Source organism: Hordeum vulgare, chromosome 2H, assembly GCF_904849725.1.
Source record: "Hordeum vulgare subsp. vulgare chromosome 2H, MorexV3_pseudomolecules_assembly, whole genome shotgun sequence".
NCBI classification, from domain to species: Eukaryota; Viridiplantae; Streptophyta; class Magnoliopsida; order Poales; family Poaceae; genus Hordeum; species Hordeum vulgare.
The window spans coordinates 630,319,333-630,331,035 of record NC_058519.1 but is presented as its reverse complement, the minus strand read 5'-3'; the positions used below and the strand labels follow the sequence as shown (position 1 = coordinate 630,331,035).

The 11,703-nt window shown below is 44.6% G+C and overlaps 1 protein-coding gene across 1 annotated transcript; it reads left to right on the top strand.

Annotated features, from left to right (window-relative positions):
* Positions 1-1,856: 1,856 nt before the first annotated feature.
* LOC123430990 lies at positions 1,857-3,649 on the top strand. Its single transcript, XM_045114813.1, has 3 exons — positions 1,857-2,270; positions 2,459-2,688; positions 2,845-3,649. The coding sequence occupies exons 1-3, from the start codon at positions 1,886-1,888 to the stop codon at positions 3,508-3,510; spliced, it is 1,281 nt and encodes a 426-aa protein (XP_044970748.1). The 5' UTR covers positions 1,857-1,885; the 3' UTR covers positions 3,511-3,649.
* The last annotated feature ends 8,054 nt before the right edge of the window (positions 3,650-11,703 follow it).

The window sequence follows — 11,703 nt, the reverse complement described above, 5'->3', positions numbered from 1 at the left end:
ATTTCTTCGGTGAAGATGGAGTAATCTGGGGGAGCATGTTGTATGACCTATACAACACCTGTTGTTAGCTCTACAAGGGATCTTGTGATACAGGTCCCTGTAAAACATATTGCCTTTTGGAAATGGGTGACTATAGAATTAATTGCCTCTTGGCAATGACAGAGCAACGACTACCCCATATGAAAGAAGTGCCAGTACCTGAGATTTTGATGGTCTCTAGGAATGTGAAAATCAGATACTTGTGACTACTATAAAGTCTATGTTAGTGAAATTCCATCATTTGAATTTCACTAACATAGACTTTATGAAGGGTCTACAAGGCAAATGTGACTCCAAAGGAAATATGTAAATGCGTAAAACATGACTTAAATCGAAAGATTTTGTGCAAAGAAAATGAGAGGACAATTGCATTCATGCAAAGTTATAGAATGGGAAATTCGTTTCCCAATTCCTATGCATGTGGATGATGTCCTACTTGCTAGTGGTGATGTCAATCTACTGCGGGAGGAGAAAAGAAGTTCTTGTCCTCAAAGTTCAAAAGAATAAAAGGGGGTATTAGGAATGTCGCATGGACATGCTAAGAAAGATCTCTAAAGTATGCATACGAGAAAACCTATGCCTGTTCTTATAGTCAAGGGTAACGGAAGTGGAAACTATGGTGTTTCAAAAGTTAATAAGAAAAGATTGTAAACGGATATGGTACCATATGCTTCAGTTGTTGGAAGCTCAAGGTATTACCCTGACACAGTTCACGTATATATCCGGATTGTTTTGGCAATTTCCAGTCCATAGATAAATCAATGGAATGGAGTCAAAGATATCGGCCTCATGCTAAAAGAAATAAGTGCTCTCAAAAGATTGTGAGTACAAAGGCAGGACTTGTGAAATGTATAGCGAAATCCATAATTGTCGCTAACTTTCATACTCAGAGTTTTGTGTGGAAAATCTCCAAATAAGTAAAACGATTGTCATCAATGTGATGCAATGATATGTTATAGCTTGATACGAGGCTGAGGGACGAGCAACATGGTTAAGGCTACCTGCACCCGGAGTGGATAATGGTTGACAACGACGATTACCATTTTAAGTTCTTTCGCTCCTGTCACAATGAGTCAAGTGTTGATGCCAAACACACTGACAAAGAGTTACGTGTTGTGAAGGAGAAAGTCCGGAATTATGGAAAAATGCTTGAAGCATAAAAGCAACAAACAAGTGTTTGCAGATCTGCTTATCAAAGGCTTACCGCCCAGTGTGTTCGGAGAACACATAGTCGACATGGGTTTTATGGTATAGTTTAATATTTCCGGACAATAAAGGACCCAAGGTTAAAGAATCTCTCTCAAAATAGAGAGGTACATTGTGGCTGTCTGATTCCATCGGCAATTGAGCCGTGACGATGAAACATGCCCTATGTATTGATCTGTTACGAAACGAGTAAAGTTAAAAGTATATGATGAGATCAAGGGAGAGAATGTTAGATTGATCTCTTTCCCAATGGGCCCAACGGCCCATTGGACCTTGACTCACGCCCTGATCGGGGACGTCCAGCTCAAGCAAGGCTGGTGGGCCCCTGTCGCGCAGTGCTATATGTAGAGGAGGTGGGGACCATGGCACGGATTACGAGGTTCGCCACCGCCACTGGTTCCCCACTCTCTAACCCTAATCCAATCAAGAGGGATGCACTGAAGCGACGGGAAGTCCACCGCCGCCGCTACCGCATCTCTCTCTCCTTCCCCACCGCTGTCATCACCTCACGACGGTCTCTGGAGGGAGCTCATCGAGTTCATCACAAGGTAATTAATCTACTACATCATCCGAACACATCTAGCCTAAGATCCACGGGATCTATCAGGGGAAATACAGGGTTTGTGCTGCTGCTCCATCCATGGATTTTGGGATGGAAGGTAAATCCGGGAAGCAGCAGCAGCTGCCAAGATTTCTTCCCTGCGGCTCTGACATCCAGAGTAGTGATCAACACATTATCGAGCTGAAGGTGGACAAGCAGAAGCAGACTGAGGTTGAGAACGACAAGCAGAAGCTAATGACCGAGGTCAAGATGGACAAGCAGAAGCAGACGACCAAGCTCGAGATGGACATGCGGAAGCAGATGACTGAGGTCGAGATGGACGATATGGACGTAGGCAAATCAGTCAAAGAACTAACCATGGAGAAGGAGGAGATGACCGCTGAGGAAGAGGATTTCGCTCGCTACAAAAGGGCCTGGCAATCTAGCTGGATAACCAAGGGGTGCGGTTTCTTTGAAGACACAAGTGAGTTGACAACCATGCACTCTCAATTTTTTTTAGGTAGCTAGTTTTCAATTCCTCCCGTCCTTTTACCTTTGATTGATCGACCATCCTTCTACAAGCGGTAAGGGAATATATATGCCTTTTTGCTTATCTAACACTAGTTCATGTTTGGTTTCTAACACATGCTTCTCTTTGGTGCTTGCATGCAGCGCAATTGAGCTCCATGCACTTCACACACTTGACACCTAAACCCAGCTTAGACGATGCTATCGTCGCGGAGACCTTGCAGATCCTCTCCATTAAACTCACAGAAATTAAAGGTGGCTTCAAATTGCCATTATCTGTCTATGGTGTGGTTGCTGCCCGGGACAGTGTTGATCACAATCGCAACCTCCTCTTCGCGCACAGTAGGATAACGCCCCAAAGAATCAGGCAACACGTATTATTTTTTTTTTTTTTGAAACGAGATCAGGCAACACGTATGTATATTATCTTTGCTTTCATTTTTTTGGGGTCTATTTCTGCACATGTCTCCCTGAGTTTTTTCATCTCTTGTTGATTAGTTCTTAACGGGATGATTGATGAATGCTTGCAGAATCCATATTTGCGCTTGATTGGGCCTTCTCGTGCAATTCTGTGCAGAGACCCTGTTCGCTTTGAAATTCAGCTAAAAGTTGAACGTGGAACAGTGTCTCGAGATAGAGCATTGATCAGCGCAACTCATGATTTCTACGCACGTCAACCTGGTGTGCATACCATCTGCTTCGAGAACCGCTTCTGCAAAATAGAGTTATGCTTCGAGCGGCTTGTGGAGACGATCCAGGCCACGATCTGCAGCGTCCGTGTTGTTAAACAGGGGACACGGCAGCGTGTTGAACGTCAATGCCAAGTTTCTTGTTCGACAACATCATACTCACGCAAGATCGTCGATGGTAAACCTACGTATGTTGCTAATGCCCCATCTGGTGAAGTCGTGCTGCTTGATCGTTTTAAACGAGCAATGCCCAGTGGTTCAGAGGGCTACCTTGATCTGTCGAGGCGTGTGGTCTCTGTAGAACGTGAAGGCAGCCTGAAAGTTGTCGTACAGACTTGGTCGTCATCCGGTGATATCACCGCAGAAGGACATGTCTCCTTGGCATCCAAATATTTTGGCTTCAGCCAGAAGGAATTTAATGTTGGTGATGCAGAGCTGGAGATAACCGTTGCTTGGTCCCTCCTTGTTGTGGACCAGGATGATATCGTGAGACCGGTGTTTATTTGAAACCTCCAAGCTCTACACACGCGGAGGCAATGTATTTATCTGAAGATCCCGGCTGGCCAGGATGCTGTGTGTTACGTGTAGTATATATATAACTCATGCTATCAGACTATTCTCTGGAGTATTATCGACTGTGACTTTACAGTTATGTTGTGAACTACTCCCTCCGTTCCTAAATATAAGTACTTTAAGAGTTTCTACTAAAAAACTACATACGGATGTATAAAGACATAGATTAGAGTGTAGATTCAATCATTTTGCTCCGTATGTAGTCCCTTAGTGGAATATCTAAAAAAAACTTATAGTTAGGAACGGAGGGAGTACATTTTGTCTTTTTGTATGGGTATTGCTTTATTTTTATTTATTTTTGTGAAATGGAACACCATGCATTCCATTTAACTAGTGGACGCTACGAGATCGCCGGCAACGGCACCAGTTACATTATTTGGTAGATCAGTGAACCAGACTGTTTGGCTACCGTTTGGTACTCTTAGACCATGCTTCGCCAGCATATGGGCAGGAGTATTACAATAACCGGGGCAATGCCCAACTCTAGTCTCAATGAAACTCGTGTGCAACAGGAACTTTGTCTCTCTAAAGATTGAGCCGAGGAAGGCATGGTCCCGATCGTTTGTACATATTGCATGTTTGAGGGTAGGCAATCCGTCATGAAAGAGACACGTCCCATGCCAAAGTTCTCGGCCAGTTGGACTGCATGCATGAGTGCCAAAGCTTCTGCATGAAGTATACCAGATAAATTCTTCAGTCTTCCCGCGGCTGCGCACAACACATCTCCCGTATGCTCCCTTGCAATACACCCCCATCCACCCTCGTTGTTGTCAGAAAAGAAAGTTATGATCCTCAATCTTATCACAGCTAGAACTGAAACTACTAAGGATATGACGAAGAGTGAAGGGGTTGGGATGACCTAGACGAGCGTACCAGAGATCGACGCCGGCGGAGAGAGCAACTGGAGCGGTGGTGGCGGAGGACTTCGGGTGGACCGAATAGAGATTATCTTCGGGACTATCACATCAGTGAAGTACCATCCTCGTTCGATCGTCCTTCACACAAAAACCAAATTTGTCAAACTCAACAGCCATAGGATTTTCACGAGCAAGATAACGAACAGAAACAAGGTTTTGATGAGGTCGGGTGAAACAAGAATGTTAGATAAAGACAATGACATGAAATTAGAAGGAAATGAAGTGAATGTTCGGGAGGGTGGAACGGTCACCGATAGTGATACGGGTGGTGGTGCTGATGGGATAGAAAGAGGTAAGATTATCAGGATTTGCGAACATGTGAGCAGTGGCCCCGGTGTCCATGTACCAGTCACCACCGCCGGTATAAGTGTTGGGCGAGGGAGTGTTGTGCAGCGCGGCGAAAAGCGTTGGGTCCCATGGTGCTGGAGGCGGTGCGGGCTGCTGTGTTGGTGACGTCAAGGGGAAGTTGTAGGCGTCGGTGAGCTGCGGTGGTGGAGAAGGGTACCCACCATACGGCTGCGGCGCAACGACGTAGGTCTGATGGGCCGAGTGTCGCAGCACGGAAAAAGTCGACGCGGGGCCCGAGGGACCGGCATAGTATACGCGTGCACGACGCCCGTCCATGGGTTGTAGCCACCGGCCCAGGACGAAGGGGGCTGTTGCGCCTGTTGCTGCCGAGGATGAGGAGCGCAGCCCGCTGGTTGCTACGGCTGCTCACGGCCACCGTGCCGGCCGCCACGATGACGACCGTTAGCGGGCGCGAGAGGCGGCGGAGGCGCGCCGAAGGGCGCCGGCGGCAGGGGTAGCAGCGGAGGCTGCTGCAACGGTTGGAAGGGTGGAGGTGCCCGCTGTTGTTGAGGAGCAACGAGCGGTGGTGGAGGGCCGTCCCGAGTGGTGCCGACGGCGAGGGCAGTATGCATGGCCCGACTCAAGACCATGGGTATCTTGAGACCGGTGGCTGTTTGAAACCTCCGAGCACTGCACACGCGGAGGCAATGTATATATAGGGCATCGTCTATAATATAATATAACTTATGTTGTGCAAGTTGACCATGACTTTTAAAGTTAATATTTTGTTGCGTGATTAGTGTGGTATATATATAACTCATGCTATCAGACTGTTTTCTACTCCGTCCTAAAATAACTGTCTCAACTTCATACTAGCTCTAGTATAAAATTATACTAAGCTTAAGACATTTATTTTGGGACAGAGGGAGTATTATCAACCGTAACTTTACAGTTATGTTATGAACTATATTTTGTCTTGTCTTGTGGTTTTTGTATATGGGTATTGTTATCTTAGCACTTTTGTTCTGGTAGCACTTTAAAGAGTAAATTGCAGAAAACCACCACTTTGAAGGCGAGTTTTGAAGAAAACATTACAATAGATTTTCTTTCAGAAAACACCATGCCTTGCGTAATCTTTTTGGAAAAAACACTAATCGGCGGATTGGGGTCAGTTAAGCCCTTTTATGACAGGGGGCGTTTTTTGCCTGCATGGCACTGTTGGCCGTCCCGACAGCCGTTAGACGACGTGAGACAGCGCCGTCCCCCAATGTTCGGTGGACCCGGTCAAAAGACCGGTCGGTCGAGGCATAGCTTCCACTCTCCCCACTCTGTCTCGCTCCTCTCTCTTGCTCGCCGCCTCGCCGCCGCCTCGCCATGGTGTCCTAGAGTGATGGGTCCGATAGCAGCGACCAATGCGTGGAGTACGTCAGCTCAGCTTCGGACAACGGGACCACTCAGGTAAGTTCTTAGATTTTTAGGGTTAGGTTTTGTGATTTGTGGGATTTTTTAAGGAGCTTGTTCTCAACCTATGGATCAAATATCCGGTATTCCCCACTACAGATCCCTGCTACCATTGAAGAATCCCAATTCGAAGGACCTGAAGAATCCGAATTTGAGGGACCTGAAACGGAGTTGCTTGTTTTGTGCCATGAACATGGGAAGGCCTTAGAGAGGTGTGTTGCTTTCGAAGGAATCCACACTGGCAGGAGGTTTCTTTGTTGTGGTGAGAAGGTATATTGTCATTTGTTTTCTTTGGATCCGTACTGTGGAGGTAGCATTGTAGTTTATTGTTAAGTTAGATCATTTTGTTTAGTGTAGAATGCTATTAATAATTTAAGACAGAATGCATGGGTTAGTGGAGCAGGACAGAGGATGCATTTAGTTTAGTCTGGCATGTTAGGTATTTTTATTGCTTTTGTTTACTTTAGAGCAGACTTCAAGGTCATTTGATTGCTTATTTTAGGACTGGTTTAAGTTGTCCTCTCTTCAGCACTCCATTGTATTTGTTTATGTTAATTATGTTTTTTCTTGGGGAAGGTAAAAATTCTGGACTAGTTGAATGGATTGATCCAAATTGGCCAAACACCCTTGAGAATGCATTATCCAAGTTATGGTCTATGTATGAACAAAGTAAGATAGACAGGACTGAGGACAATCTGATGAATTCGTTTGTTGTTCATAACTTGACAGAAGAGAAGAAGAAGCTGCAATACAGCTATGAAAAGTTGGTTTAAGATGTGAATGGACTTTTGGATGCTCGGGAAAGGAGGGCAGAAAAGAAAAGAAAGATCTTGAAAGCAGCAAGCTTCAAGAGAAGTATGACATGGTTAAGAACCTAGCAGCTGCTCAAGTTGGTGTCATTAGGAACATGAAGCGGAAGCTAGCTGAAGAGAGGAAGAATTTGTAAATCACCATTGATGAACTTCAGAATTCAGTGGAACAGAGCAATATGAAGCTAGAGGGAATCAAGGCCATCATAAATGGATGAGCAAGTGTCTGTAGAAGAGAAGACTGGGCAATATCATTAGGCACTTGTTGACCTTTTGCAGGGTGTTCTCTGGCTGTGATGTAACTATAGTAGTTTTAATTCTCTCAACTATGGATTTGTAACGTACTAATGTAGTACTATGAGTATGTATGGATTTGAAGTTATGTTGAATGTTATGGTATTTAGAGTTGCTTAATGTGATATCTAAAGTTGGCTTGATCATTGTTTATACATGGCCAAACCAATGGCTACTACTCTAATATATGTATTGGAAATATCCTTGATATGTGAGTCTACACCAAGTTGATCATTACAATACTAGCATATGGTAACTTGATGATCACTTGATCATCACAACAGTAGCAGTACCACAACATCATAAAACATTTTTTGGATGACATCAATCCCATGATGCACCAGAAGCAGTCAAGTAGTCCTTGATTTTCTGGGTTGGCTTCGTGACTCTGTCGAAACCACTGTTTGGTCTTGGAGGCAAAAAGCTACCCTTGCTCCCTTTGTAGCAGCAGAAGCCCTTTTTGCTGGTGCCTTACCCTTTGCAGCAGAAGTAGCAGATCTAGTTGATGCTGCAGTGGCAAGAGGTGAAGCCATCCTTGCTTGTGTTGGTGTAGTGGTACAAGATGGAGCACTCCTTGCTTGTGCTAGTGCAGTGGCAAAAGATGAAGCCCCCCTTCCTTGTGTTGGTGCAGTGGTAGAAGATGAAGCCCTCCTTGCTTGTGCTGGTGCAACAGAAGTGGCAGTAGCAGCATGAGGTGGGTAAGAACTGTTGAGTAATTATGCATTTTTGCATTGTTTCTTACCTCATGCATGTTCTTTCTCATGGCTGCAGCATGGCAGTTGGTGTATCTATGGCCAACTTTGCTACAATTAGAACAAGTGATTGAGGCCATCCTTGAAGTGTCTTTTGGAGATGGCTTCTCATATCTGTCCTTTCTTCTCTTAGTCCGTGATTTGCCTTTGTGTTCTTTGAAGACTGGATGCTCAATGTCCCTACTGTTTATCCTTGGCCACATGTTAGGGCCATGTACTGGATAGATTATGGGACTGTAAGCGGCCTTGTACATTAGTTTTTTGAAAAAATCATGAACAAAGTCCTTTGGCTGGAGCTTAGCTTTGTGTATGGCAGAAAGAGCATGATGGCAAGGGACTGCTGTCATATCCCACTTCCTACACCCACAACTCTTTTCCTCCAGGTTAATAACAACATATGTTTTCTCTCCACTTGTCACTTGGTAAAGATGAGGTCCAACCATCAAAGACTGGAAGTTCCTAGACCACTTCTTTGCTTCTTCCAGTTTCTCTACATATGTAGGGCAAATCTCCCATTTGACAGTACAATATTACTTAGATGATTAATACTTGAAAGAACATATAAGTGGCAGAAACAACAATACAAGGCAATTACCTATGAATGGTCTACAGCCATTGAGGAACCCTTCTTTGCATCCATTCACGCAGATGAACAATCCATGAAACCTAGGGTTCTTGCTAGGATGCTCCCTAATATGTTTTGTTGTCACAATACATCTAGAACCTGGATTAGTGTCTACGAAAACCTGTAAATAATCCCTAATTGTGGTGTATTGGGCCTTCCGATCTCCTAAAACAACATTATTTGCTGCCTTCCTAGCCCTGTAGGCCATGTGAGTTGATATATTCACTCCATACTTTCTCTTTGCAGTGTTAAATATTGTTGTTACTGTTGTGCATCGGTCATTCCTCACTACCTCCTCACAATGTTTTGCAACCCACTTGGCAATGACTTTGGTGCTCTCTGACACAGAAGGGCATGTGTGCACCAAATACTTCTTCCTAATGGTAAATGTCTTCTCATTTGCAATCTAAGAAGCTGCTATGTAAAAAGGGCATTCCTCATCTATGCACTGTGCTATAACCCTGTCATTGCAGTTTCTATGGTACTCAAAGTTCCTGTTCTGTGATATGTGAAGGGTTTGGAGTGCAGTTCTGAACGGGTACACATCAGTGAAGCAAAGATGCTTCACAAATTGGTCATGTGGGTCAGCTCTGTCCTCATCATACCATAACCTTGGCTTCATCTTCCTTGCTCTGCTCTTCCTACCATTGGGCAACACATATGCCATTGGATCAACACCATCATCATCTTCCAAACCCAGGTCCACTGTGTTTTTGCCCTCATCATCTGATGGTATCCGGTCCTCCTCAAACATCTGCTCTATACTTCCATGTGATCTACTTGTTGGCCCTTTTCTATCTCTCCTGGCCTTATTCTTCTTCTGAATATGTTGCCCACTCTCTTGCTCCTCTTCCTCCAATTCCTCCACCTCTTGATCATCATCATCCTTTTCTTCATGAGATGGTTGATACAGTTCCTCCTCCTCGTCTGTATCCCACATCTCATCAACATCTGTGTCCCCTTCATAATGCAGTAATGGATCATCCCTCTATTTTTTTCATTTTCTCAAGCCTAGCAAGGATATCCCCATATTCTAACAAATTGTCATCATCAATGTCTTCTTCATTGTCCATAAGTGCAAATTTCCTTTTTTGTGAATTGCTTGTGCTCTGTTGTGTTTGACTCTGTATTGGCAGTGGCTGCTCTTCTATTGCTGCATCTGAATTTTTTTGATCCATAGGATGTGCATTGAATAAAACTCCTTCTTCATCTACCTGATACAGTTGGGTCTCTCCAATTTCTTGCAGAGGGATTGCTACGTCAACAAAAGTCCTTCATCGGCAGTGGTGCCATAGATCCTTCTGTCGTCTCTTGAGCTTGCGTTGGGTTTTTCCCTTGAAGAGGAAAGGGTGATGCAGCGCAGGAGCAGTAAGTATTTCCCTCAGTTTGAGAACCAAGGTATCAATCCAGTAGGAGAATCTCGTCAAGTCCAGAGTACCTGCACAAACACAAAGAGCTTGCACCCAACGCTATAAAGGGGTTGTCAATCCCTTCAAGATTGTTTGCAAAGTGAGATCTGAAAGCGGAAAGTGCAACGAAGTAAAAAGTGTAAGGCTGAAAATATGGTGTGGAGTAGACCCGGGGGACATAGTGTTCACTAGAGGCTTCTCTCAAAATAGCAAATATCACGGTGGGTAAACAAATTACTGTCGAGCAATTGATAGAACCGCGCAAAGTCATGACGATATCTAAGGCAATGATCATACATATAGGCATCACGTCCGAGACAAGTAGACCGATACTTTCTGCATCTACTACCATTACTCCACACATCGACCGCTATCCAGCATGCATCTAGTGTACTCAGTTCATGACGAACAGAGTAACGCCTTAAGCAAGATGACATGATGTAGAGGGATAAACTCAAACAAATGATGAAAACCCCATCTTCTTACCCTTGATGGAAACAACACGATGCGTGCCTCGCTACCCCTTCTATCACTGGGTGAGATCACCGCACGGTATGAACCCAAAACCAAGCACTTCTACCATTGCAAGAATCATAGATCTAGTTGGCCAAACAAAACCCACAACTCGAAGAGAATTACAAGGATATGAAATCATGCATAAGAGAGATCAGAAGAAACTCAAATAAGATTCATAGATAATCTGATCATAAATCCACAATTCATCGAATCTCGACAAACACACCGCAAAAGAAGATTACATCGGATAGATCTCCATGAAGATCATGAAGAACTTTGTATTGAAGATCCAAGAGAGAGAAGAAGCCATCTAGTTACTAGCTATGGACCCGTAGGTCTATGGTGAACTACTCACGCATCATCGGAGAGGTCATGGTGTTGATGAAGAAGCCCACCGTATCCTAATCCCCCCTCCGGCAGGGCACCAGAACGTGCCCCAGATGGGATCTTGCAGAGACACAAGCTTGCGGCGGCGGAAAAGTCCTTTCGATGATCTCCTGATTTTTTGTGGAATTTTTGGGGATGTATAGGCGCAAAACCTAGGGCAGAGGACGTCCAGGGGGCCCACAAGCCTGTGGGCCGCGGCCTCCCCCCTGGCCGCGGGGTGGGGGCTTGTGGGGGCCCTGGGGCTTCCCTGCCTTGGCTCTCAACTCTCCTGATCTTCTTCCGTTACGGAAAAAAATCTTTTCGGGGATTTTATTCCGTTTGGACTCCGTTTCAAAATCTCCTCTGAAAGGGGTCAAAAACATGGAAAAAACAGGAACTGGCACTTGGCAGTGAGTTAATAAGTTAGTCCCAAAAATTATATAAAAGGCATGCAAAACATCCAAAGTTTGACAAGATAATAGCATGAAACCATCAAAAATTATAGATACGTCGGAGACGTATCAAGCATCCCCAAGCTTAACTCCTGCTCGTCCTCGAGTAGGGAAGTGATAAGAATGAATTTTTGATGTGGAATGCTACCTAGCATAGTTGTCCTTTGCAACTTCTTTCACGTGACATAAATGTTCAGATCCGTAAGATTCAAAACAATAGTTTGCTGTTGACATGAAA

Bases quoted from the DNA above. Each gene is read 5' to 3' on its own strand.
- LOC123430990 (XM_045114813.1), top strand. From the start codon at position 1,886: ATGGATTTTGGGATGGAAGGTAAATCCGGGAAGCAGCAGCAGCTGCCA. The intron at 2,271-2,458 runs GTGAGTTGACAA...GCTTGCATGCAG, and splicing joins CGGTTTCTTTGAAGACACAA to CGCAATTGAGCTCCATGCAC. The intron at 2,689-2,844 runs GTATTATTTTTT...GAATGCTTGCAG, and splicing joins CCCAAAGAATCAGGCAACAC to AATCCATATTTGCGCTTGAT.